This window comes from Pinus tabuliformis, chromosome Q, assembly GCF_031772625.1.
Source record: "Pinus tabuliformis cultivar Carrire ecotype Pingquan chromosome Q, CPIR1, whole genome shotgun sequence".
Lineage (NCBI taxonomy): Eukaryota > Viridiplantae > Streptophyta > Pinopsida > Pinales > Pinaceae > Pinus > Pinus tabuliformis.
Genome location: NC_142296.1, coordinates 654,764,909 through 654,792,725, shown reverse-complemented (window position 1 = coordinate 654,792,725; position 27,817 = coordinate 654,764,909). Strand labels below are relative to the sequence as shown.

General features: G+C 34.9%; 1 protein-coding gene and 1 pseudogene across 9 annotated transcripts; both read right to left on the bottom strand.

The window, feature by feature from the left end:
- Positions 1–4,542: 4,542 nt before the first annotated feature.
- LOC149221213 (putative WD repeat-containing protein C2A9.03) lies at positions 4,543–27,387 on the bottom strand. Of its 9 annotated transcripts, none has more exons than XM_089385045.1 (8): positions 26,958–27,386; positions 9,867–9,998; positions 6,440–6,556; positions 6,209–6,261; positions 5,918–6,009; positions 5,693–5,798; positions 5,494–5,580; positions 4,543–5,032 (listed from the first exon to the last, which is right to left on the bottom strand). In XM_089385045.1, exons 4-8 carry the CDS (start codon positions 6,215–6,217, stop codon positions 4,925–4,927), a joined length of 402 nt encoding a protein of 133 aa, XP_089241171.1. In that variant the 5' UTR covers positions 6,218–6,261; positions 6,440–6,556; positions 9,867–9,998; positions 26,958–27,386; the 3' UTR covers positions 4,543–4,924. The 9 variants fall into 9 exon arrangements, with proteins under 9 accessions (XP_089241171.1, XP_089241170.1, XP_089241173.1 ...); XM_089385044.1 differs by having other exon boundaries at positions 9,882–9,998; XM_089385047.1 differs by lacking the exon at positions 9,867–9,998 and adding an exon at positions 9,398–9,513.
- LOC149221214 (UDP-sulfoquinovose synthase, chloroplastic pseudogene) lies at positions 18,093–18,937 on the bottom strand (annotated as a pseudogene).
- Positions 27,388–27,817: the final 430 nt, after the last annotated feature.

The following is a 27,817-nucleotide window of genomic DNA, read 5'->3' as shown; positions in this document are numbered from 1 at the left end:
TTTTTCTAGAAACAATAAGATAAGTATTTTGGACTTAATAAAAATGGAATGGAGCTTTATGCCTCCATAGTGATTGATATCAAAATTGTGTAGGGTCCTTGTTGAAATTGACATTCCATGATTTGGGTAAGTCATTGAATGCATTACAATACACTAGAGCATAAACCAAATAAGAGGTCATGCAAAACCACTTGTTTGTTGAAAGTTTCCCCATTGATAGGAAATCTCATTCTAGATGATATGAATCCAATCAAAGACAATACCTCAAAAGTAATTTGTGCAATTATTTTCAAGAATTGTACAAGGTCCTTATTGAAATTGACATTAAATGACAATGAGTCCTCAAATACATTATAATACACTAGAGCATAAACCAAATAAGAGGTCATGTAGAACCTCTTTGTCTATTAAAATTTTCCCAAGTGATAAGAAATCTCATTCTAGATGATATGAGTCCAATTCAAACATAATACCTTAATGTACATAAGTGTATAACGTAAAGGATGTGTTTTGGGATAAAAACATTGGAATCCCCATTGACAATTCTTGAAAATGATTGCACAAATTATTTTGATCGCTTTGCAAGCGAGCATACCTCAATCTAAGTGGAACATGTTCAATCATTAGGTAGCTTATCGAGAAAATCTCTTAAAAGGTCGTCTCTTCCACCTTGAGCATTGAAAAAAGCACCTGCTTCAGAGAACTTGACAGTTCTACTCAGATTTGGGAGTCGAAGATAAAGAGTAGCATTCTGCACAACTCACAAATAAAAAAAATTACTAAATACCCACAAATAACAAAAATGACTAAATACCAAAATATGTTGAAGGCTTAAGAAATGAATTCTCTTACATTAGAAACATCTAGGTGTTTAGAGTATCGTAATAACATATACAAATTGAAAAATAACTAAGAACTAACACCAAAAGGAACTCCCCAAATCTAATAACTTGTAATTAGCCTATGCCTCAACAAAACCAAAAGACGTGGGAGATTTGTAGGTTTTAGTTGAGCAATCTTAGAGACCCTGAGTTCTTTGCGTGATCATGCTACTTGAATTTTACCAAACAAAACACTAATGCCAACACAGACACTTAGGGAGTTTTATGACATGTGGATGTAAAAGCTTGGTTAAGGGGTTTTATCACTTGTGAATGTAAAAGCACAATGAGTTGTTGTCGTAACGCAAAATAAATTCTCGCATAAATTCTAAACTCATAATAATGCTTATATCTTTAAATTTGATTTAACCTATTCAAGAATAAAGTATATACCCTTGCCAGCGATATTTTTTTCTTTTTTTTTTCAAAAGGTGGAAAAACCTATCAAACTCAGTTTGTCAAACCAACAGTGAGGACAACCATCTCTGGCTGCTATCCGCAAATGTCAGTTGACACATCACTGTTATCAAGGAAAACCACGCCACCTGAAATAACCCGCTGGTGGTCCGTAAGGGAGCAGGCTTTCAGTCCTGCCAGATGCCTCTGGGTCTTGGGCCGTTAACCTGTTTCCTTACGTCCGAGGAAGACGAGCTCTTAGCCAAGCAGAAGCAGTTTTAGGGCATACTCCAGGCCCACCCTTGCCAGCGATATACCCAATTATATAAATTTAATTTTCTAATATTTTAATTATTAAATTTAAGATTTAAATTATAAATTTAAGAAATAATTTTTGACTAAGAAAATTTATAATTGATATATATTGATGGACAACCTCATGATTGAATGTAAAACTTTTCACTCATATATATTTTACATTTTCACAAAATTAACAAATAAACAAAAAACAAAAAGCAAAAAAAACATATTTATATATATATATAACCACAATGATAAAATATAATATTAACTCAATTAAACATTAATAAAAATAATTCAATATATTATATTATAATTTTGTTTTTATTAATAAATTTAAAATATTTATAATATACATATCATTTTAAAATAGTTTAAATAATAATAATTTAAATTAAAACTTAAAAAAAAATTAATTAATAAATTTATAGGTTATAATTAAAAATTAATATAATATATATATATATATATATATATATATATATATATTAAATTAAAAAAAATAAAATATATAACATGTAATTATAAAGCACAAGTTTATGATGATGATAGTTAACTTCCACTGAGACCAAACTTTGGTCTATCCGACCTAAAGAAACGAATTATTTAGTTTGATTTAAGATTTTATTCCTATGCTCAAAAAGCTTGGAGAGAAGCCTCCCAAGCTCACTATAAGGCTAGGAAGGTTAGCATTGCAACAAAGATTATGACACTAAAATCTAATGTGGTTGTACATGTGGCACTATATGTATTAAGAGAGTTTTAATAAAATTAAAAGTATGATTTAAATTTTTTTTTTTTTTTTTATATAGAGATTTAAATTTAAATAAATATTAAATAATATTGTTAAGAATGGGTATCAATATATACAATGTTACCAATCCATTAATGCTTGGGCAGTGTATGCTACCCATTGGATTTAAGCAAGGACAAAATCTAGTCGATGGCATATATTGCCCCACTCATTACCCATTGGATTTAAGCAAGGACAAAATCTAGCCGATGGCATATATTGCCCCGCTCATTAATGGATTGATAACATAGTATATATTGATTGTCGTTAAAAACTAGCATAAATTCATCTAAAACGAAAGATTTGATCCCCTTCTCTATACATAATCAAATTTGAATATATATATATATATATATATATAACTCAAAATTTATATTATAATTTTGCTTTATGTTTTATTTATTTATTAATTTTTATACCTGTTGAAAGCAGAGTATATTGTAATTAGTTTGTCAAACTAATTTTTGACTTTCAATTAATTGTTTTGAATAAAAGCATTTTTTCTAAAATTTTATAATAGTTATCAAATATTCAAATATTAAACCAAATATTTGTTAATTATAAGAAGAAGAAAAAAAAAAAATATATATATATATATATATATATTCTAGTTTTAGGCTCATTTGATTTTATGTTTGCACAAATGTCAAGATTTCATAGCTCGATGTCTTGAATAATTTTGAAAAGTTTAGATCTATTGGCATTTAATGAGTTACTATTGTGGCAATAATTAATTCCACTTAATGTTTGCTTATGGGTGCTCTTTTTCTTTCTGCACTCCACTAACTCCTTATCATTGAACTCTTTAACTCCGGTTAATACTCCTTATCATTTAACTCTGGTTAATAGCATAGTCAAAAGAGCCCACAAATCAGCCCAGAAAATAATGGAAATTCCGGCAAGATTATAATAAAATCAGACGTAAATTTTTTAAAATCTCGGTTACGTTGTCAAACTTCATGATTCATGATTTTGGGTGCCCCAGGGATTTTTGATGGTGTTGAATCCATTTCCACCACTATAACATAAAGGGGGGTTTGAGACAATATTTGAGACATTTTTGGGTAAATTGTCTTAACTTAGACAAAACAAAACTTGTGTATTGTCTTAAATATTGTTTTTAAGCGGGTGTCTCAAAATTATTGTCCTAAAAAAATGTCTCTATAAAAACAATATATATCAAAAGCATTATTGTCTCTTAGGAGACAATTTCATTTGTCTCTCCAAAGACAATAGTTGGAATTAAAGACATATTGTCTTCATAGAGACAATATCTTTAATTCTAGCTATTATCTCTCAAGACAACAAAAAATTATATTTAGAAACAATACAATATCACTTTTGTCTCTTTAAAGACAATATAAAACAATGAATCCAGGAAAAATATATCATCATTGAAATAAATTTGTATTAAAAGCATTTAATTAATTCATATCAGGGTACAGTGGAATCGAACCACCAACCTCCCGCTTATAAGATAGGTGCTCTTCCATTGAGCTAGCACCCTTTAAAAAAATATGTGAGTAATGTTAGTCTTTGAAATTGAGTATATAGGCATTTATTTTTTAAAAATGCTCTACACATAATGGCATAATCGTTTTAAAATATATAATATATGAACTCGCTAAAAATTCATGTCACTATAATGGTCAGTGCTTAAAATTTAAATGGGATTTTAATTTGTAAATTAACTAGTTATTTTTAGTTTAAAGTTATTTTTACTTTTTTTTTCAAATTTTTAATTAACCAACTCTTTCACTAATGGAAATTAAACCGGGTTAGAAGATGTATGGAGTCTTCTATGAAGAAGGAAAAAAAAAACACAACTACTCTTAGTCCTTACGACAGATATGTCAAACACAAACATGTGGTCTATAAAGATAAAATATAGACAATATTTGAGTGCTGAATATACCATGTACATGTAAGTACTACTGCATTTTCTCATTGTAATGAAAGAGGATGTTTATAACTCCTTTAGACTACGAAATTTACAACATAATCAGAAACAAGACTGATTATCATAGCAGGTTCATCACAACTAAATAATTCCCAAAAAATTTCAGTGGTTGAGATTTAGATAAACAACAACGATTGTGGGAATATCCCATCCCCCCAAAAAATGCAATCCATAACTAGCAGCCAGTAGCTCACATTTCTGTTTGGGTGCTATTGACCAAAATCTTAGTTGGAATACCATGCTGCAAAAGTTTAAATTACAAGCGCAGTCAACTCATAACAACAGGCAATATCCCACATTTTTAGGTGAGACATTCCATATAGCTTAATTTACAGTGAAATGGAAATAAGTAAGACAATTATAAAGAACCAATTCACACAATCTACACTGCAAGACTGGAAGGGGATCACTCCTAAGATATTATGTAAGACCAAATGTGCAGATTTCCAACAATAAATAAAGTTGGAGGTGAACAACACCTACTTCTGAGATGCCCTGTCTAAGACAAGATAAAATGAGCATATGTGTGAATTTTGTCCATATATGCAGCCAACCTTTCTAGACTGCTACAAATGAGCTTAAGTTTTGAATGTCCTAGATTCTGCAAGTAGTATCCTGATTTCCTGTAGCAAAATATCTACCATATGGATTCCATGTAGATGCAAATGAATAGTCCAAATGCCCTCTCCGACTAGAAACAACCTGGAAAAAGATGCACGCTTGTTAATAAATACTAGTACAATTATCATTATCTTGATAAACAAAAAATGTAAATGTCATGCCAATAGGAAAACATAATAAGCTCAATTTCACAAACATGCCTAAAGCAAGTCATTAGTAATTACATATTATTATTGACATCGACCCTTTAGTATAATGGCCTAATTAGATGTGTGGGAGTGTCATGGGACTTTAAGAGCCAATGGGTAGTCGCCACCAGCCATTAAATCTTCTGCTTCAAACTTCAGTGAGGTTATAAAATGATATCTATAGACTATCCTTTGAAATAATAATGGCCCCGCAAAGAATATTGTCCTACAAAGAATATAATTTCACTACTCCACCTAGAAAGTTTAAATGAATAAAAAATATAGAAAATAAAAAGATAAAAGCAACTTATGTAATCAAAACCCCAACCAACAAGATGAGAAACTATTTCGTACCTTCCCTGTCTGGTGATCCACAAGTAGTCCTTCAGCATGATCTCCAACCACTACCACAATTGTTCTATATGGGCTAATAGAAGTATGCTATGAAGCAGACAAAAACAAACTGAATTTTATCACTATTAAATGTCATTTTCAAACTAATACTGATGTCTAAATCCTTATTATTGACTCTTGAAAAGAGATCTTAGCCTACATTTACAACCCATGGAAAAGTGTTACTCCGGAGGATAACGAAGGTCTCAACATCAAACATGTGTACAACTGAGTCATTATTTGAGGCCATCAAGTGTTTTGCACCACTGCCAACATGATCAATGCATTTTTCAAATTGTATCAGAACCCAACACATTACCAAATAAACAATTCTCAAGCAATACTGATATGATAAGCCAATTTACCTTCACCCAATATGTTTTACCTTGCATTCTCATAGATCTCATTGGAATTAGTGATAGCATTCTCATCATTACTGATCTTTGCACAATATAAAACTCCATGGTGATTCAAATTCTGGAGGCAGTATCATCCTAAATGTTAGGTTCTCTCTTATTACAGAACACACATACACACACACATATGATTTGAACAAAAGTAGTACGATTATTTTTATGGAATTCAAAAAACCCTCTTCACAAGGGTGGCACACAAATGTAATGCAATGTTTAATCTATTCAAAATTCAATTTTCTAGCACATCATAGAAAAAATACCTTAGACATGCTTTGGGCACAACACTCCAAAATAATTCTTCAAGTGCAGCTATCTAAAAACGCATGTACAGTCTAAACATGAGGAATGCACAAGACAAAAAATTGGACAAGAATGAAGCAAAGGCTGAAAGGTAAATCAATCCAAACATCATGCCACTTCCAGAGACTAATAAACCAAATTTCACATGGTATTATTCAGAAGATAATATTCTAACTACAAACTTAATATACCTTGGCTATCAGTTATCCATGAAATCCACCAGCAACCAGAAGATTTCCCTCAACACACATTGTACTGATACGTATCCGTCCCAGACCTTGTTGTACAACCCATGGGTTTTTTCATACCTGCAATAAGTCATGATACAATTCCCCTTTTTAAAATTAAAATTGTTTGAAATTTAGATTATAATACAAGTCAAGGAAACTAAAGAACATTATTTTGTCAGTATTACACGGGACAAATGATATAAAATCAACCTCTAGAGCTGGAACCAATGGTTCAACAACATTGAGAACTTTTGTTCTTCTTCGGTTCAATGAACACCGATGCATAATAGTATAATTACTTATCAAGTATACATCATGCTTGGCAGTAGCCCAACCAGATTCCTCAATTGCAGCCAATATAAAAACAACGAAGTACAAATTTTTTATAAAATAGTATTTCATAAAGTTAAAGGCCCACAAAAAATAGTAACACAAATACATGTTTCAAATTTAGTAATTAACTCCATAAGAAGCACATTAAAAATAAAGTAAAACAACAGTAGATAAAAGACATGACATCTAAATGAAAGAGTTTGAAAAACATATGATGAACATAACTCAGAGAATCATATGCCCATCTACAAGTCACCTACAAGGACTGATGTTTCGAGTCTCGACACATCATACTCCACCAAATTGTTTATGTTCCTAGTATATAAATAACAATGTATAAGCTTGGTCAGTTAGCTCAACTGGTTCAAACAGACTGTTTCAAGGCAAGGTTTTCTTTGGAAAAAGAAAAGATTAATAACCATGGCCTCCTCACTTTAGCGCATGGGCTAAATGATGATCAAGTGAATCCTCCATGTGAAAGAAATCATAAAAATAGGTCAAAGTGTGCAATCAAACACAAATTTGATGTGCCAATTGATCCATAAACCTCTCATGTGGGGACACATCATCCAAGTGGATAACAAAATATGTAAGAAACGCCCCGTCAACCACACGTGTGAGATAGAGATATGACAAGTGGATGTAATTACACCAAAGTGCCTCCAAATATTTGTTAATGAAGATTGGTGATGATGTGTCATCATGAGAAAAATGCCAAGTGTACAATGTACCTAAGAAACCACATGTGGGGTGTGAATGAACATCAGAATGCCATGTGTACAACTGCCTCCAAATATGTAGAAACTGTGAATCCAAAGTAGAGAAATCAATAGTAAATCATGCATCTATCCATAAAGAAAACTCCCACACGTGTGCCACCAAAAGTACCCTCAAACCATCAACAAGAAACGTCTTGGTGACCAAAATTAGCTGAAAAATAGGCCTAAAAGAAGTGCAGATATCTCTAATGCCATTGGGAATATGGTGGAGTGCTCTGCACTACTAGAAATCTCTCCGAGTCATCTTTCCAGCCATATATTATAATCTACAATCTAAGCTAGGGCATTAGAGAATGACTCCTCTAAAATCAGGGTACCAAAATTGTTGAAATAGCTTGCTGGACGGGATCAGATGCTGAGAAAGCCTGATGTACGACACTACTAAAAAATAAATTGAATCATATTTCCATCCATATATTGCACATTTCAAACTATGCAAGGATGTTGGAGAAATATGGATTTCAAGTTAGGGTCTTGTTTTGATAGATCAACCTAGAATAACAAGAAATCAGTGAGAAGACGGTGAAATCATGCAAAGTAAAATCTAGAGTGCAACCAACCTTCTGAATCTACAGACAATGATGTATCTTCTTGTAGTATTATGTAGAGATTCAAAAGCCGATCAGATTAAATTTTGACCTTTTATAAACGAAACTCTTGTGAAAAAATATTGATGGCTCGCATGAAATCCTTCTACGTTATCCAGAACACTGAAGACGCCACTTTCCTAGGAAAGCCCTAAAGGATCTAATGTAGGATTTACAACGGAAAATAGTTAAATTATATGTCAATTCAGGTTAAAGGCATAACGTAGTAGTGGATTTAATTTTACTGATGGAGTTCAGAAAGTCTCTGCATAATTGTAACTATTTTCTGCTCATAAAAATCTTGAAGGATGCTAGTAAAATTCATATCATCCCTTAAATTCTTTAAATGTATCATAATGTGTTCTTACTTATCATAACTATAGGGCCCAGGAAACATAATTCACCTCTTCTATTGGGGGGCAAGGGGTTCCCTGTTACAATATCAACCACCTTAGCCTCCACATTGGGGACTAGTATGCCTACTGAACCATAATGCTTTATGTTGTTTCCTTCACTCTTGATGATTGAACCACTCATCTCAATCATTCCATACATGATTAGTAGAATAATGAGGTAAAAACCAGTTATAAATTGAAAGGGAAACATTTCAGCGACAGAAACATTCACTAGATTCAGGTAAAATCCAGTTTATGACTGAAAGAGGGAAGGGAAGGGGAGGGGGGTGATTCATCCATCAAATCTTTGTATTTGTAAGTATGTATTGAAAATACCACTAGTGTAGATCCATATTAACCCCAGATCTAACAATGCTGAGAGGGATCAAATCTCTGAAGGTGCAAACCTCTTTTTTTTTAGTGCAAAACTTGAGGAAATGTTTGCACCTCGGGTGATCCCTCTCGGTGCTTGATAGATCGAGGTTAAGATGGATCTACGCTGGTAAATTACTCATTCTAAGGTTGAAAATTTGATAAATTTGGTAAAATTAAATTTTTATCAAATTTATCTTTTACTTCCTAATAATAATTTTAAACATAAACAAAATTTCAATCATAATTCAAGTTTGTCCTATTTTTAATCCATTTATATTTCTGAAATATAATCAAAATTCTAAAAATTATAATTTTTTACTAACAAAATTAGTCAAGGTCTTGTTTAAATAAATAAACAATATGAAGGTCTTGTTTAAAGAAGTAAAGGATCTGAAGGACTGCATTTATCCATAGTGATAATCAAGTAAAGGGTGACTCAAAGGTGATCACGTTTGTACGACACTTCTAGGTGGGCAATGGAAATTCCCCACGCTCAACATTTTTCCCCTCAGATAGTTCATATGTAGCTAAAGCCCTGGAACCTATATTCCATCATGTAGATAGACCTGCATTCATTTGCACATAAAAATAAATGTATTAAAAACACACACACACAAAGAAAGAAACATCAAGTGACTAAATTGAAAAATGAAAACGTAAGTAAAAATATTTACCGTTCATATGAGAAAATGAATGTTGCAGCTTAAGGACCAGCCAAAACCAAGCCATGGTTGCTCACATTCTCCCTAGAATGCAAAAACCTTCCTAAAACCCTTGGTTCAGAACCCTGGTAGATTCTCTCTTTCACTAAAAAAGAAACAGGTGTTTATAGCTTGTCTACCCACAATTTTATTTAATTTAATTTAGGGTTATTTTTTTGTTTTTTATTAAATATAATTGATTCAGTCAGAATGTTTACAAGATGGGACATTACAACATCTCTTGCAGACTGGGTTGGAGAGTGCCTCTGGGCGCAAACATTAGCATATGCTCTTCTCAGGTCTAAAGCTGAAGGATGCAGATCTTGAGTTAACACATAAATGAAGGATTCCTGGGAAAACAACCAGAGTTCAGAAACTGTTTCCAAAATCCCATAGAAAATGGGCAGCATGCTAATTCAACTGTAGATAATGTAAAAATAATGAATCAAAGATCGCATGTCTTATGTGAAAAGTTAAAAGGTATTGTACAACATATCAGCTTGAATGTGATGAAGGATGAGCTTCCTCCAAAATGTGTATATGTGATATCTGTGAAGCATTCTCCATTACAACAACAATTATACATCATATTCTTAAAAGTACATGCGTTTACGAAGAATACAAAGAATATATGTGTAAAAGAGGCACATATGAAATGCTTCTTCAACACATATCATTCTCTAACCAAGATTTGGAATCATCAAGGGTTAATGCAAACAGCCAAAGAGGAAAAATACTCTCAACAAGACGATGACACAGTTGAGAATTTCATTTTGGATGGTAGCTTCAATGATGATGATATGAAACATGACTTCTTGAATGGAGATAAGATGAAAGGTAGAGTGGATTGGACAAGAAAAAACAAAGACAATGATTTGGAAGAGGTTCCCCTACGAGTTGATAAATGGTGGGAGGACATTATTCCAGATATATCTTATGAAAAAAAAATATTATAGCGGTAAGATGGTCTTGTTGCTATATCTCCTGGCCATTAGCTCTGAGCGAGGTGCTAAGGCATTGGTTTTCATCCAAAGTTTGAGTACATTAGATCTCATTGAGTCATTCTTGAAAAATTACCCCGGCATGGAAAGAAAGATGGATACTGGAGGCATGGTAATGAATGGTACAGGCTTGATGGACACACTAGTGGTACCCAAAGGAAAAAACTAGTAAGGAAATTTAATAATCCTTTAAATAAATAGGTCCAGTGTGTTTTAATATCAACTAGCGCTAGATCATTGGGTATAAATCTTCCAACAACCAATTGTGTGATAATTGTTGATGGTTCCTATAATCCAACACATGATCTTTCAGGCTCCTTTTAGCATGTGGAGATTTGGACAGACAAACCATGTTTAAGCCTATCACTTGGTTGCTCAAGGAACAATGGAGGAAAAAATCTATAAGCAGCAGGTAGCAAAGGAGGGTCTTGCAGCAAGAGTTGGTGATAGGCAACAGATTCACAGGTCCATGACTAAGAGGAAGTTTTATTTCTATTCAATCTTGAAGATAATGACAATGTTTCCAATAATTCTGATGAAGTGAAAGAGAGACTCACCCAAATAGCGAATACAACTGAAGTTCCAGTTAATTCTAATGAAAATCCATCAGTTGATATGCTCAATTCTTCACCAACAAATTCTCCTTTTATGAAGAGATTACTCAAACATCATTGCTCAAGTTGTATTGCCAATTTTCATGAACATGAGACTCTTCTCCAAGAGAATGAAGATGAAAGACTTTCAAAAGAAAATAAGGATATGGCATGGAAAAATTGAAAAAATTTCATGGGATCTTATAATATCAAGCATTCCATGGAAATCTCTCATGTTGAGTTGGTCCAAGTAACAAATCAGCATGTTGAACAAAACACTGGAAATTATGACTTGAATTTGGGACAAGCCACAATGTCAAAGTTGAGTAACAGGAATCATGCTAATGACCAAAATTTCAACAGTGGTGACAAAGTTATAGTAAAAATCATAAATAAAAAATATAATGACAGGGTCCATCCTATGGAGCAGAGCAGTGACATTGTCCAAGTACAAAATATGACTTAGAAATATAATAACAAGAGTCATGCAAATATCCTGCTTTGAAGTAAAGTGAAGCTCCCAGGTAAATTTACATGTGGTGACTATCCTAATTTAGGGTTTATTCTCAAGCGAGTTAATCAGAATAACTAGATTTTCACAGTTCAGGAGACAAGCTTCTTGCATTAATTCAATTGTAATGAGTTTCATGGAATACAAAACATAACAAAACTAACACAGAAAATATTGAAAACCTGGAATTTCTAGCTTTTGTTGTGGTAGCATAAATTATTACATAATATATGCCAAAAGTTATGGTTTCCCGACAAGTGTTATATAATATTTGCAATGCAATATTAATTATATCAAGTGATAAATTGTAGACAAGAAATCAAATTTAAGTTACAGAGAGATCCACGACCCTGCACCTACCAGAGACCATTACAAACTTGCTACTTTGGACACCCTTGAAACTCTTGGTTACTCCTATGGTCCACAATTCATACAACAACTCATAGGAAAAATGTAACAATCATACACTGCATCTCTAGTGTAAATTGATGTAGAGATTCTCATGCATTGGACTTTACTTCTTACTGGAACCACACCATCTAGGCCTGATTCTAGCTAAGGTTGTGTGAAGTCCACAATCTTCCAACGATTTATCAAAAGTGCAATATCTCCTATGACTGCATCAAAGTTCTGCAGGACTTCAGCTTTGAGTAGCTGCACTAATGTGGTATGCATATACTTATTTTCATACTACATGATAAATTATCCAAGGCAGTGAAATCACAGTTGTAAGGTCATCAAATTAATCAAGCTAGGAAATAGACTATATTACATGAAATACCATGAAAAAACCCATTGGTAAAAGAAACCTTGACATGAATTTATCACAGAGCCAAAATTAATCTAACAATAGGCACAAAAATGAGCAACAATAATTATATTGGACCTTATTGGAGTGATAGGCATGATCAAATTAAATATTCCCAACTCTACTTGTCACAAACCTCATCTTCAATGAAAGCATCATTCATTTTCTGACCAATTCCACAGAATATCAAAACAAAACATCCAATTTTCTGACACAAACATTGAAGGTTCATGTGTTTCAGGTAGTCATAGAAACTTAGAGAAGATGAAAACACCAATATAGTTCCTTTCATGTTGTATTAGGCATATTATGCTCAGAAATTAATGTTGGAAAATACATATTCTAATGAGAAACTAAGTTGAGCAAAATGAAAGCCACGGTAAGCACATTGACCACTCGATTAAACCAATTTGAGGTTAGAAATTGACTATTGTTATTTCCGAATTATATTTATGTTTCCATGTGCTTATTTGAAATCATTTTAATTGGGACAACCAACATGATTAACAGGTGAAGGATTCAAACCCAAGATTACCATACCTGTGTTAGAAGCTCTAGGATCATGTTGAGGATCTCAATTTACCAACTTTAGGGTATGGTTGTCACAAGTGGAGAATCTCACCTATCAAAGCAACAAACACAAAAATCCAATCCTTGTGATTTACAAGGTAAACACAACATCAGGTACTAAACTTGCAAAATGAGGCAGAGTATCATCCTTGGATGTCACTAATAAACTACTCGTGAAGCACAAGTGATTTATGCACGTTGTACTATGCATTTGAGTTGCTGCAAGTTATGAATTTTCATATAGCTTGCAAGGTTAAGGAAGCACAATAAGTGAAGAGAATTGTATGATAAGTTACAAGTTACAAACCTTCTTCTATCACACAATTAACCCCTTTGCAATGGCCTTATTGGTCTCCCAATGAGTAGTCTCATACACAGGAAGCTCGTTTTGGTAGATATTCATATCGATATCTGCCAAATTCTCCAGTTCAAATAGGTAAAAACTTGAATAGATGGAAACATCCTTTTCCTCCTATTTGTCTTGTTTCTCAATGCTCCTTGTTACATCTTCCATAATTCCATTTGCTTTGTGATTCTTCGTGATTATGTCCAACCTAATCCTGTAAAAAATAGTAATCTACCTATATACAATGGACTCTTGCTAAATTGATTTATGTGCTTGTAATTTGGATTTTTCATACAGGCAGTAAGATAGAAAGTGACTCTTGCAACGTTAAAATTATGAAGTCATCCACCTGTATCACAGAGTCTTAATGTACTATATAAAAACTGTTGATGGATAAATGCTGGAATGAGAATTTCACATGGGATGCTACTATTTCACCTATATTACACAGTCTTAATGTATACAAGCCATCTGTTGCTATATATGAATTGTTGATGGACGAATGTTGTTATTTTTTTTTAATGCTATATCTGGAACTACCACTAAGGGTTGTGTGCAATTCCCGTAGCAGTTGCATAACAGTTCACTGTGGTTTGGATGCACATTTTCCTAGGCTTTTCCTGTATAGTGGCTATTGTTTAATGGGTAATGCTATCATTAAATGCAGAGCTTAGGTGGATGCCATTTTGTACTGATTAATGGCCTCTAGTGTCACTTTGGTGATGAGATTTGGTCTGCATGGAATGCCTTATAATATGCCATAATTGTATGAATGTTCTATATATTAATGGGTTTCTTAATAGTTAGTCTATTTCCTTAGCCTCCTTGGACATACGAAACACATATCTTGTAGTTGGATGCCAAATTTTGTCCACTTGGAGGGTGATTATTTCTTATTAAATTAGTGTAGCAATTGCCTTATTTATGTATTTCTTGTGTCTCCATGAGACGATTTATCATTTCAGTGCACAGAATCATGCATACATGTATAATTTATCTTCACCATACATAACACCAACCTGTTTTAGTAAGATATCACAAAATCATGGAGTTGACAAGAACGCTAGAGGTATGAATAACCATTAGGATGACATCCTGATCTACTTCAGGAACATCACTAGAGAGCCATTAAATCTCGTGAAGCTCACATCTGGTTTCTCTAATTCTAGTTCATAAGGACAAGACCCTGTAAATGGGCAAGTTAATTTGCTTAATGATGATAGCAGAGCTTCAGAAATTGTATTGTAAATGTATTAATGTTGCTAGACAATGTTCTTAACATATCAGCTAAAGCTTCCTCAAGTATTAAATCCTAATTAACAAGATATAACCAGCGAGACCCAATGTTGACTAGAAGAGTGTACAGTGGTCTTACAGTCTACTACTCACTGAGGTCAATGAAAAATTGATAAAATGTTTAAATCTCCTTATGCATAACTACACATAATGTGTTGTCAAATTGTGGATGTATAAAAAGATGAAATGAGATACAACATATGTTATCCTTTGTGCAAATTATCCTAGTACATGTCAAGAGGATTATGGATTCTGTCTAATAATAAATTAATGATCCATGCACCCACGGATGTGCATACTAATGATGTGTAATTACTGTCACAACATTCTTTTTGTACACATTGGATTACATAAATCTTGACTAGCCTAGTTAATATTAAAACATGGTAACAAGTAATATGTATGACAGGTCTTATGGAATATCTACTGATTCTTTACAGACTAGAATTTTAGACAGTACCCCAATCCATAGACCTTATAGGTTATTGTTTCAAGGCTTGCATGGTGTAATAAGGCTATTAACCCTTGTGTTAAGGTCTATCCCTGTTAGGAAAAACCAAGAGCGGATGGTCACAAGCTATGAAACCGGATTCGTCCTATAGGCCCCACGAATCCCGAATCCATCGTGTCCGACACGATTCTCTCGAGATTCGTGTCCAAAAACCATGACACATCGTGTCCTATTTTGACACGTCAAATCCGACTGCGTGTCACGATTTTGGCAGCGTGTCCTGTTTTCTAGGACTTGTTAGGCGGCAAAAGTGACCTGCGCGGGTATGAAAAGGCTGCATTTGGTCATTACAGCCACGCATATTTTCATTTGGCAAGCGTTTTGGCAGCTTAATGATCAAGTCTAGGCCCTAGTATTGATATGCTATTCATGGTAATGTTAAATTCTTAAAGTAAAAGGATGTCATCCTTTTACTTAAATTTTTAACATTACCATGAAATGACTCGGGATGTTTGAGAGTGGTTCCGGCCTCATTGGATTTCATATGGAGAAAGTAGAATTTTAGATTTCATTCAAAATCCAACAGACTTATCAGTTTTCAGGATTTTAGGATTGGGGGATTGCAATGTTTCCATTGAATTTTGTCATGTATTAGGGTATGGAACTCGTATTTAATCAAGAGCACCAATCCCTCTATGTACCTTGATGTTAGTGACATTGGTTGTCGAACTCCTGTATCATGACCCTCCTAAAAATGTATGCATCACTCAAACAAAATCTTGACTTGACATGTTATGCTTGTTCTATCTTATGTTAATGCTTAAAGGGTGATATTAATGACAAAGATCCCTATACAAATACAGAGGTAATGACAAAGATACCTCTGGATATTAATGCTTAGAGGGTGATATTAATGACAAAGATCCTGAATTTCCAACAAGACTAAAAAATTAGACATTTCTCGTGGTGGCAAGAGGGCCAAGCATAAGAAATAGATAATAGATTGACATGTATTTGAATTTTGTATGTACTATGCATGCTAATAGCTATAGATGAAGATCTATATTTGAAATTAATAAATTTGTATCATTAATTAAAATTTGTGTAAGAAATATCTAATTTTTAATATATATATATTAATAAAATAATATATAATGAGTCCTACGTGTCCTGTTCCGAGGGGTCTACGTGTCCGAATCTGACACCACGAATCTCGAATCCCGAATCCCCGTGTCAGGTGACTTAGGTCACAAGTGTTTATTTACAGAATTTCCAAATTTTATATTGACTATCCATTCTTGTAAACATACTTCACTCTTTTTTAAAGTGAAGTCTTTTACTTGTGAACTAAGTCTAACATAAAATGCAATAATAAATTCAATCTCATCCCATCAAACTTTCTCAGTTGATCTGTATGCTAAGTAGGTGAGCTATGTTACAACATGGTTGTCCTTCTCAAGGAGCAAGAGCTTGTAGGCACCTTTAGATGGATGTATGTGGATAAATATGAGGATTTGGAATTGGGGTTGGATTTTCCGTTATGTGGAGAAACTTCTCCCCATATGGGTGAAAATCCCAATCCACGTTTGCACTTGTTGGCCAGAATGTGACAGACTTTTTACCCATCCCACTTCTTTTTTTCAAGTAACCTTTGGATGTTTTACTCAAACATAGCCTGGATTGGATTGAAGAATCATATGAATAAACATAGGAGGGTTTATCGCAAAAGAACCATATGAATTTGAGTCACCTATAGAAGGAGGTGATGAACACTTTTCTTTCTTGGTACCACTAGCCATAAAGAGAGAACTTAGAAATTTTGTGAGCTTTTTGCATGGAGAGTTTGGCTGCTTGGGCTTCTTGGAATCCTTACCAGTTTTGGACTTTGACTTAATCTTAGCATGATGATCTGTAGGGTTGAAGGGCTATATGTAGAATGAAAAGTGTCAAACCTAACTGATGATTTTCCATGTGAATCACGAAATAATTCTCCACCAACAACCCATTTTCATGATATGTCTTCGCTACAGGCCGTGTGATGAGAATTTTCCTTTGTTTTAGCAATAGGAGTGGAATAAATATTTCGGTACAAGGACTCCTAAGCCAAGGTAAGGTGAACAAATGGAGTCAAGTTTAAGCCTTAACCTATGATAGCTAAATCAGAAAATGTGGTATCTACCCATGTATAGGCAGATATCAGGGTACCATTTTGGGAGGCTAAGTTGCTCCCAAGGAAATATAATGAAACCTTGTTTTAGGTCCTTGTTCAATGTACATCGATAAAATTCTTTTTATGATCCAAGAACTAGGGCGAAACCATGAAAGTTAAAATTCAACAATGATATTCAGCTTGTGGCAGTTGTTTTCCTAATTGAAGTAATCCAACAAATATTAATTTTGCAAAGGATGTGTTCAAACTTTAGTCTCTCATTATTCCCATACAAGTACTTATTTGTTTCTGAACCCAATATACATGAATTTCATACGAATAAGATGCTTATAGCTAAGAATTAATACAAATAGAGAATAAATAGAACTTACAAGCTCCATCCACATTCTTTGTTCTGGTGAAGTAGCGGTTGCCTGACTTGTTAATCCCAACCAGTGTGCTGAGGCATAACCAGCCCACGATCCTTGATACCAACTTCGCCATGACTTCTTTCTACTCTCTACATCATACTATTTGTCAAGGGTGCCCTAGAGCTCCACCTCCCAAGGAAGACACATCCAATACATGTCTGCAGCCCAAGAGTTGTAAAAATCAATACCCTAAATTTTTTATTTAAAAAACTAAGGATTCCAACATGGGCATGTGTCACTTATTTGTGAATCTAGCTTTTGAAATACTTTTCATAAGTTCTAACCCAACTATCTACCAAAATGAGTATGGAGTTTTACGTGACATGAAGGTACCTGACCACCCTTGTTATAAACTATGAGAGGATGTCCAATAGCTTCTTGCACATACAAACGGTTCAATGTAATCCCAAATACACCATCATAGTCCAACCTATTAATGAGTTCTTTGTGTTCTGCATTTTCTGGAGTTATGACTCCATAAACCACCCCTTGATTGAGGTTTGTGACCTTAGTCCCCAAGCCTTGCAAGCAAAATCTATGTTTTTAGAATCGTGCACTTTGCTAAGATGATAAAAGGAACTTGCTTTCTTTAGGTATGGCAGCGTGTCTATCCTACCATTATGAGTAATGGTAATGTACCCTTCCTCAATATCAATGTTAGGAGTTCCATATTCTCCCATGGTACCCAGTTTAACCAAATGGAATTCTAGGCTGAATTCTTTGATAGCAAAAAGCACATTCATGGTTCCAATCACATTGTTATTCTGAGTATACACTGCTCTTCCTCTGTCTATCATGGAATAAGGAGCAGAACTCTGTTCTCCAAAGTGTATGACTGCCTCGGGTTCAAAGGACTTGAAAGCCTCTGCAAGGAAATCAAAATCACAAACATATCCCACAAAGAGGTCAAGTTGTTTTCCAAAGACTTGCTTCCATCTCTTTATTCTCTTATGAATTGAGACAATGGGAGTTAGAGATTTGATCCCAAGTTGTTGGTCAAACAACCTGCAAACAAGGCTATCAACAATGGCAACTTGGTATCCTTTATTTGAGAGATGCAAAGCTCTCGCCCATCCACAGTAACCATCCCCTCCTACAACCATTACTTTCTTCCCTTTACCTCCCTCTTCCATGGCAGGGGATGTTGTTTTCACTTATTTCTCCTTCACAACAACAACCCTCAGGGAAAATCTGGCAACATTTCTTCTACTGCATTGTCTTTTAAACAAAGATAAAGATACAAACCTACCACATCCAAACAAGGCCTCTTGATTCCAAAATGAAATAGAACTCTGACCTCATCTAAAAATAGCAAGTATTAGGATAGTACTAGTAGCATCCAGATGAGGTTTAATGCAAGCCATTGAATCAAAACAAGAAGCAGTCGACAACGTCTGTGACATGGATTCACAGTTGAAAGCTAGTGTGTACCTAACCTAATATAGAAATGGTATGTTAGCCCCGAACTCGACCACATGTGAGAATTAGTACATATAGAAAAGATAATCACAGTAGTTCTACACATAAGATCTACATGACAGAGGTGCGTATGATTATTTGGAGCCATACTGGTCCTCCATATATGGTTATTTTAAGTAATCTGGAACAAACCAAAAGTTTTTCCCTTGAATTGATAGAGAAGCTTCGAAAGAAAATTGAGAACTAATGTTTACCAAATGAACAAAAAAATGATAAATGCTATGGTTTGGCCCTAGAGAAGCTAAACATCGGTTACTCATAACTGCAATTTCTAGCCTAAATATTAGCCAGAGCCTTCACTCTGGAAAGTATTGAATTAATATTTTAAATATTGCAAGCCAAGTAAAAACATTTTTATAACCTATGCCTGTACAAAGTAACAAAATACCAACTAAGAATCTTACCAATGAATGAAACCTAAAGAAGATTTCGTTGTATTGAAGGAAAATGAGGTCCGCCCACAATCACCTACGAGTAGGAATCCATGTTAATAGAGGAATATGTTTTTCTCTCAAAATTTGATAAGAGTTAGAAACCATATAGAGCATTGTAATACTCCAGTAACAACAGGAATAGAAGAAATAGACATTCAGTGGTAGGAAATAGATAAAACTGATGCAATGCAAGATGAGATGCCAAGAGTAGCAATTCAACGTTGCTTCGACACTAACAATATTACAAATTTTGGGGTGGCAGGAGAGGGAGGGATTCTCATTAATCCTGAAGGAACCATCGAAGACAAATATGCTTGGGGCTTGGGAAGGAAGATAAAAAATCAAGCTAAGGCTTATGGTTTATTCCTCGGAGACTCAATGCTGATAATAAAACATATGAAATACAATTCATCAGCAAACAACATGAATCTAAACCAAATCATTAAGAGATCCCAAGGTATGATTCCTCTCTTTGATCTGGTGACATTCTTTCACATTCTAAGAGGGCATAACTTGGAAGCAAATAAGCAAGCAAATTTGGCTTGTCGGTTGAATGCATAAAGAAGTACATTGGAAGAAATAGAGGAAAAACTATGCATTCCCTAAACATGGTAAAGGTTTTCAAACATTGGACTAGAGAAAAAACTCTTGGCTGGATCAAGAGGTTAGGAAATAAAATAAACAAGGTTAATTTTGGGTTAACAACTATATACCCCTTTCTCCCCCCTCTCTCCCTTCATCCTCTTCATTCCCCCCCCACCCCTTCCTTCCTCTCCCCTCTTCTTCCATGTCATTTCTCCTCCCTAGCCCTCATCACCCTTCTTCATTTCAATTTGGGATGCCTCCTTTCGAACCAAACCATCCCCTGCTACCCGGTCCCTATCTCATCGGCTTGAACTCGGCTCGACTCATCCTCACGCCTTGTGGCATAGGTCAGCTCGACTTGCTGCCGCAGTGAGGTTACGCCCATCACATATGTCCTACAATTGGTACTGGAAGGTATCATTGCATGAGATCCCAATCCTCACAACATAGAAACAGTTGCAGTGGCCAACGTTCCAGCACAGGAGCAAGTAAGAAAATGGGAGAGGGTGAGAAGCACTTAATCCCTTTGATCTGAATTGCTCAGATCGCATGTGGAGGAAAGCATGGGTAAGGATGACAGACAAAGTGAGAATATGGGAAATAATGGTGGAGAATTGGGATCTCAACATCATGAGTACCAATTTCCAATCCTGCATCAGAGTTCGTACCTGCATCTTCTATAAATTGAGTAATGGTTTGACCTTCTGTCATTTTTTTGGTCAGTGTATGCTCGGGTGGTCTCAGCAAAGGCCCAGTTGTCGGGGCTAAGGTCACTGAGTAATTTCTGTAGGATTCTTGTCAGGGCATTGGCCACAAGGGTGGTAACCAGTGGTGTGTGCAGTCATCGAAGGAAGTTGAGCGCTGGTAAGGGTCGAATTTTCGTTGTGCAGCAAGATGGTGGCATTGGGTTGATTTCCTGGAACAATCCTGAGTGGGGGGTTCATGACACCTTGGAGATTGGTCACTCTGGTAGCTCCCCGGTGGTGAAAATGAGTGTGCAAAGAAACTCAGTGGAGGAGGGCTCGTTGTCTGGTTCCTGGGGTCGCCATCGGCCGGGGGGGTTGAGGGAGGGCAAGGCTCAGGAGGGTGTCAGAAACAAGAATATTTGTAATGGTTGTGTGCAAGAGCATATGGAATGTAGAGGTGCAACCATCAACAATAGAAGGAGGTGCTAGAAATGCAGGAGCAACAGATCGAGAAGAAGGAGCGCATCCAATAACTAGAGGATGAGGTGGACACGCTGAGACAACAAATTGAGCAACCGAAGCTCAAAATGGCAGAGAACAACCAAAGGAATGATGAATAATATACTGGACTCGATATTAACAATCCAACACTGATGGAGGAGTAATTTTTTTCTCTCTTAGTTTAAAGCTGCTTTTTAATGGCAAACTTCACTTATAAATATTTATTACATCAATATTGTAGAATGTATAGCCACATGCTACTAGTTATGGGAAAAAAAAATTGGCTTTTTGGGGAAAAATTCTTTGGGAAGGGATGGGGAACAAATGAATTTTTAGAAGGCCATAGTAGGCTCAAAACTTTGCTGTAAAATCCTGATTTTGAACATGAACGGGCACGATTTATATATAAATATACTACCCTTTCTGGTTAAAAAAAAACAAGCTTACAAATTCCTAGAGAAAGCACAGTTATGGCATTTGAAAACGTCACCAGTAAATCATTAAATGAACAAAAAACCAGAGACTTGTTCTTTAACCTACAAAGTCGTATAGGGTTCAGCCCTACCTTTTCAAGGTGTAGACAACATCCATGGAGGTTACATTCTTTTTCCTAGCATGCTCTATATAAGTAACGGCGTCCCTGATGAAATTATCAAGAAAAATCTTCAACACACCTCTCGTTTCTTCATATATGAGGTCATTGATACACTTGACACCACCTCTCCTGGCAAGATGCCTAATGGCAGGCTTCGTAATTCCCTAAATTTTATCACGCAGTACCTTCCTGTGCCTATTTGCACCTCCGTTTCCCAAACCCTTGCCTCCCTTTCTATGTCTGGACATCTTTTCCCCTTCAAATCTCCACAACCAAAAGGCCTCGGGATCAAATCTCAATTGCCAATCGCTCTACTGAGGGGGAAACTTTCGTTAGCCCCACAAAGAGAAATGAAACTTTCCTTAGCCGCGCAAAGCAAAAGCAAAATGAGGGAGGGAAGTTTTCTGAAAATAAATAAATTAAGTTAATATTAAAAATATTAAATAAATTAAAATAATATTAAAAATTATAAAATATAATTGGTAAGGTTAAAGTATGTACAATTTGTAAAAAAAAATGGTCAAACGTGAATAATAGCTAGTCAAATAAAAAATTGAATGCGGGGATAATAAAAGTATTATTATTAATTAATCAACTTAGATCTATTTTAACTCTAGATTTATCAAGTTTTGAGAGTGATCAAATCTCTTTTCACTCTAAAAAGGTTTGCACCTCAAGATATTTGATCCCTCTAGGATCTTGATAGATTTGGAATTAAGAAGAATCATGGCTGGTGTAAGTATTAATTATAATTATAAATATTAATTTTATTTGTTTTATTTTTATTTTTATTTTTATGTAATTTGACCTAATCAAAATGTTTACATAGCATAAAAGGGCAGGACATTACAATATCTCTTTCCTACTGGGCTAGAGAGGTTTATGTATCTTTCCATTTGAGCAAAAGGAGGTCACTTGACATAGAGGCTATATCTAATGATCAAGGCCTAGAGAGTGATAATGTTGGCCTAAGGGCATCAATAAAAACTATAGAAGACCTCTCTAATGCAATCAAGTATGCTGGTATAAGGAGGGAAAGGGGACATGAGGTCTACACATAAGGGAAATATCCACTAACCCTTAAGGAGGTGATAAATATCCTCAAATCTGTGAATAATGTTATCAATAAACTCAAGTAGTTGTAGGTAGCCCATTATTTTCGAAGAACTTCACTTAGAGCTCAAAATACCCTATTAGAAGCTAGTCATAGTTTAGAAGGCCTCCACATGTGTTGTTAAGAGACACAAAGCAAGAAGAGGTAGATATACCACATTCCTCTAGGGTATAAGATAATATGATTGCCCCTTAACATTGTCATGAAGAATATTATGATATAAGAGTAGAAGAGCTAGATAACCATCTCATGGACTTAGATCAAGTAAAATGAACAAGTATTTTTTGCTTGGAGCATCCACTTGAGGTAGAAAAATGAAAAGATGATGTCAAATGTAGAATTTCCTTGAAATTATGCAACTACTATAGTGAACAATTTGAAAAGTGAAAACTACTTTTCACTAAAACACGAAATTTATGTACTTCAAATTTGCAATGGAATAGAAACAGAAATAACAACAATCACACAATTCAAAACATAATTTTTTTTCTAGGGAACCCAATTGGGAAAACCCTTTGCTTGCTTGAGAATTTTATTGAAGAAAAAATATTGAGCATAGATCTCTTACAAAATAATTGTTTCAATGAGAAAACACACATGTTTTCCCTGCTTGTTCTAAGCATGAAACACTTGTAAGATTGTTGATCTTTGTTTCCCTCTACCAATTTCTGCGCAAGATTTTCTTGCACATTTTGCCCATAAATTTGCACTTTTGTACAGTTACTAGAGGCTAGAAATGACCAACTTCAGGGTTGGCATATACATAGAATCTTTACGCAATAAAACCATTATTCCCTGTCTATATATATGCTTCTTAGGGTCCCTCTCCTCTCTCTTATGTACATAAAATATGAGAAAATTTATCAATCTTTTGAAAAATATTTTAGTGGCATCATACTTTAGAGGGAAGCCCTAACTAGGGTATACCAAACTCTATTGTTCACACCTTGAACAACTAATTTAAAAACTCTTGAATTTTTCCTCTTCTCAACACTTGATGACAGCCCTACTACCATTCATGATGCACCCCTCTTATGTACACTAGCATGCACTATTGGAACAGACTTAAGGGTTGATCCACGATGACTATACATGCATTGAGAATACCTTAACTAGGACTTCAAGATCTATTGTTGTAAATACTTTAAAACCAACTCTCCATCTCCTTACAACAACCAACATGAAGTAGCAAATCCATGTACCTTAACCTAATTTTACCTTCATCTTATAAGGTCACTGTTCTGTGCATATGACCTGAGATTTTTTTGGCCCTCTTTAGGGCTCCTACAACTGCCTCAGAGGTGCCCTAAACTCATTCTCCAATACTCGTTTAGCTCTGTGTTAGAAACTTCTTCCATATCTATTTTCCTACGTTGATCTAGGGATCATATATTTCCCGAGGTCAAATCACATAAGTATCTGACATGCACAGAACGTCATAAAATACTCGGCCCATAACTCTCCCTATCTCGGCCCTATCATATCCCAAGAGATTGGAACATAACTTGTCCTCTCTTCACGTTAGATCAACTCCTTAAGGTTTGTGGCCAGATATTGTTTCTCCTTAGCCTATGATCAAAGCCCTTGATAAGGACGTGTCAACCTATGTTGACTTATTTTTGTAAGCACTCTCATACCATGTAGAGTTTCCTTGAAATTCTGAAACTATTATAGTGAACAATCTGAAAATTCAAAAACTAGTTTCTTTTCACTAAAACATAAAATTTCTCTACTTCAAATTTGCAGTGAAATTTGCGAGAGAGGATGCATGTGCTTCACCCCAATGTTCTTCTTGATAAAACTAGACAATCCATTCATTATTTGGAGCCAACTAAGAACAAACCATTAGACATATAATAGCAGTAAAAAAAATATTTGAAATGCCAATGTCATCCATGGAACAATGCCTCCCTCAAGATAACATCAAAAAACTTTGAAAAACCTACTAAGTAGAAGAATACTTTTGAAGAGCAATGTCTCCCCTCCTCCATGATGGCACGAAGTTTGTGGATATGGTTGATGGTTGGATATTAAATTCAAAATCCTTCCTTAACCCTTGAGCCAAAGAGGTCTCTCCTCAAGTATCTCTAATAATATCCTATGAAGAGCCATAGCTCTTCATAGAATTTAGGTTAGAAATTATGACCCACCATGATCATCTAATAATTAATTTAAATAGCACTAGACTCCAATTTATGGATTGTGTGGATCATATGGTGGGACTATGATAGTGGGAACCCTAAATAAATGACTTGAAAACCCCTTGATTTGCTACCTTGTTGGCATTCATCTCCCAAATTTATTTTTGGATACACAAATACTAGAAAACATGACAAGGAATATGAGAGGGAGTTGACAAGGACATTAGGTTGTCCTCGAACATCACAAATGGTGTCCACATGGATGAACATGGAATGGGAATTAAGCTCATAAAGCAGACTATAGTGTCCGAGAAATAGGGTGTGTCAAAATATTTTTGGAGTGTCCCAAAGGGAAATATACAATTCTTCTCTCCTATAAAATATAATATACACTTCTTGTGGTGATAGTAGCCAAAAGATTCTTAGAACCAATGGTACAATGTTTGGTCATGAAGGAAGATGTGGCAAAGCAATATAAAGCTTTCCACTCACCGGCATAAAATTATATCATGGGGCTGAATCAAAATTTCAAGGGACATGTCAAGGGTCTCTAGTAAAATGGGGTTAGCAACCAAAGGATGCCTTCCAAATAATTTAAGGAGAGTAGGGCATATTTAGAGGAGGTCAAATCAAGAGGCTAGAAGCAAGAAAAGGGGGCAAGTATCTAACAAATATGGTTATAGAAAACATCAAAATCCCCATCCTTGAATGAAATGGTGGTTTACATGGGGCTCATGAGAGAATATGGGATGGAAGGTAGATTGGCATAGTGAGAAAATGAGAGAAGGGTTTTGTCTACTAAAGGAATATGGGATACCATGAACTAGTAAATATATGAAAGAAGACCCTCAATGGCCAACAAGGAATGCAAAGAGAAATAGGAGGGGAAGGAATGTAAAGAAGGGGGTAATGGATAGAGAGAAAGATAAGGAGTTACAAAGAGGAGGGTGAGTAGGTGAGAAAAGTTCCATCAAATGTATAGGAAAACATAGGAAAACATAGGTGGTGAGGTTATGTAGAAGTGGGGAGCATTGGAGCGAAGGGGATAGAAGTGAATGAGAGTTGGGCTAAAGAGGAAAGAGCTCGCCCATTGGGTCGTTGGATGTTGGTTCATGGAGTCACATGGTCATGAGCATCAAGGGTCTTTGTGGTTTTAGGATGACAAGCTACAACTTTGTCATGGAAATGCATAGGAGCTCAAGGAGAGGGGATGCAAGATCTCTTCATAACACTATGGGGAAAACTAGTGGCCAAAAAGGCATGGGAAATATGTGTATGGGTAGCATTCTAATTCTTCATACCACTGTGCAGCCAGGAAATATAAACAAGATATAAAAGTGAGATTGAAATTAAGCAAAAAAACATATCTTGTAACTTGTAAGACATTATATTCAATGGAAAAACTTGGAAGACATTATAGGCTGAAATAGAAAAAATACACATATAGGTTAATCGTCAGACTAAGAAACAATTTTCAAAGTAAACTCAATGATGTCCTTTCGACTCTCAAAATGATTTGTTGTCAAACATTGAACTACGTTCCATCCACCTAACAATTAAGTGAACTTAACTAAATCAAAGACACAATACAGTAACGAAAGGAATTCATTTCAATTACCAAATGTGAATTCTTCAGGTATCTCAACCTTTCCTTCATCGATCTCAACCTGGACATCCTAAGGATCCTTTCCATTCATCATGCAGTCGACCGAGAAGCATGTACCCAGAATCTCATTCGTCATCCCAGATAATTCCTTTGCCATGGACCTCAGCCTCATAACCCTACTGATCTCAATGAAATTATTGAGGGATATATTTCCATTGTGGTTGACGTTCTCGAGGGCAAGGTCTGGTCACATAAGAAACTGAAGATTCCATGTTGAAGAAATCGAATCCCATTTGATGAATATCCTATTTGTTGAGGTGTTTCTGGTCGATCCCAAAAAGCTTCGCCGCATTTTATGAATCAAAGGAACAAAGTGTATGGGGGTTTCGTAACGGGTTCCTCTGGAGTGAATAACTCATTTTTGCAAGTAGGTAACTCAATTAAAATAAACCCTTTACCCTTTTTTAACTAGCACCTTGTATCCACATTGTAATAATTTAAGACAAAATTGGCTTAAAATAAATCTTTTACCCTTTTTTTCACCAGGAAAAAAACAACAATATTATATTAGATATAATAGATTGTTTACATATATCATAAGTCACATGTCCATCCATGTTAAGTTGGAATATTCTATTTCAAAAAAAGTTTTACATCATAATAGCTCCACAGTTTAAGAAAGTATCCCAATACTTAAATCTTAACCAAAAGGAAACCCAAAATAGAAAAGGTAGTTATCATCAGTGTTCCTCATATTCCTCTTATCAAAAAACATATCGTAACTCGACAGGAGTTGCAAAAACATGAAACAATGCTTTGTGAATGGAAAAATTTCCACTGTGCTGATAGATGGAATTTACATAGAATTTGTA

Excerpts from the sequence above, each read along its gene's own strand:
- LOC149221213 (XM_089385042.1), bottom strand. The coding sequence starts at position 27,032 with ATGGAAAGGATCCTTAGGATGTCCAGGTTGAGATCGATGAAGGAAAGG. Across the intron at positions 5,581-5,692 it reads CTTTTCCATGGGTTGTAAAT|CATACTTCTATTAGCCCATA; the intron begins GTAGGCTAAGAT and ends TCTGCTTCATAG. Across the intron at positions 5,033-5,493 it reads TGGATCACCAGACAGGGAAG|GTTGTTTCTAGTCGGAGAGG; the intron begins GTACGAAATAGT and ends ATCTTTTTCCAG.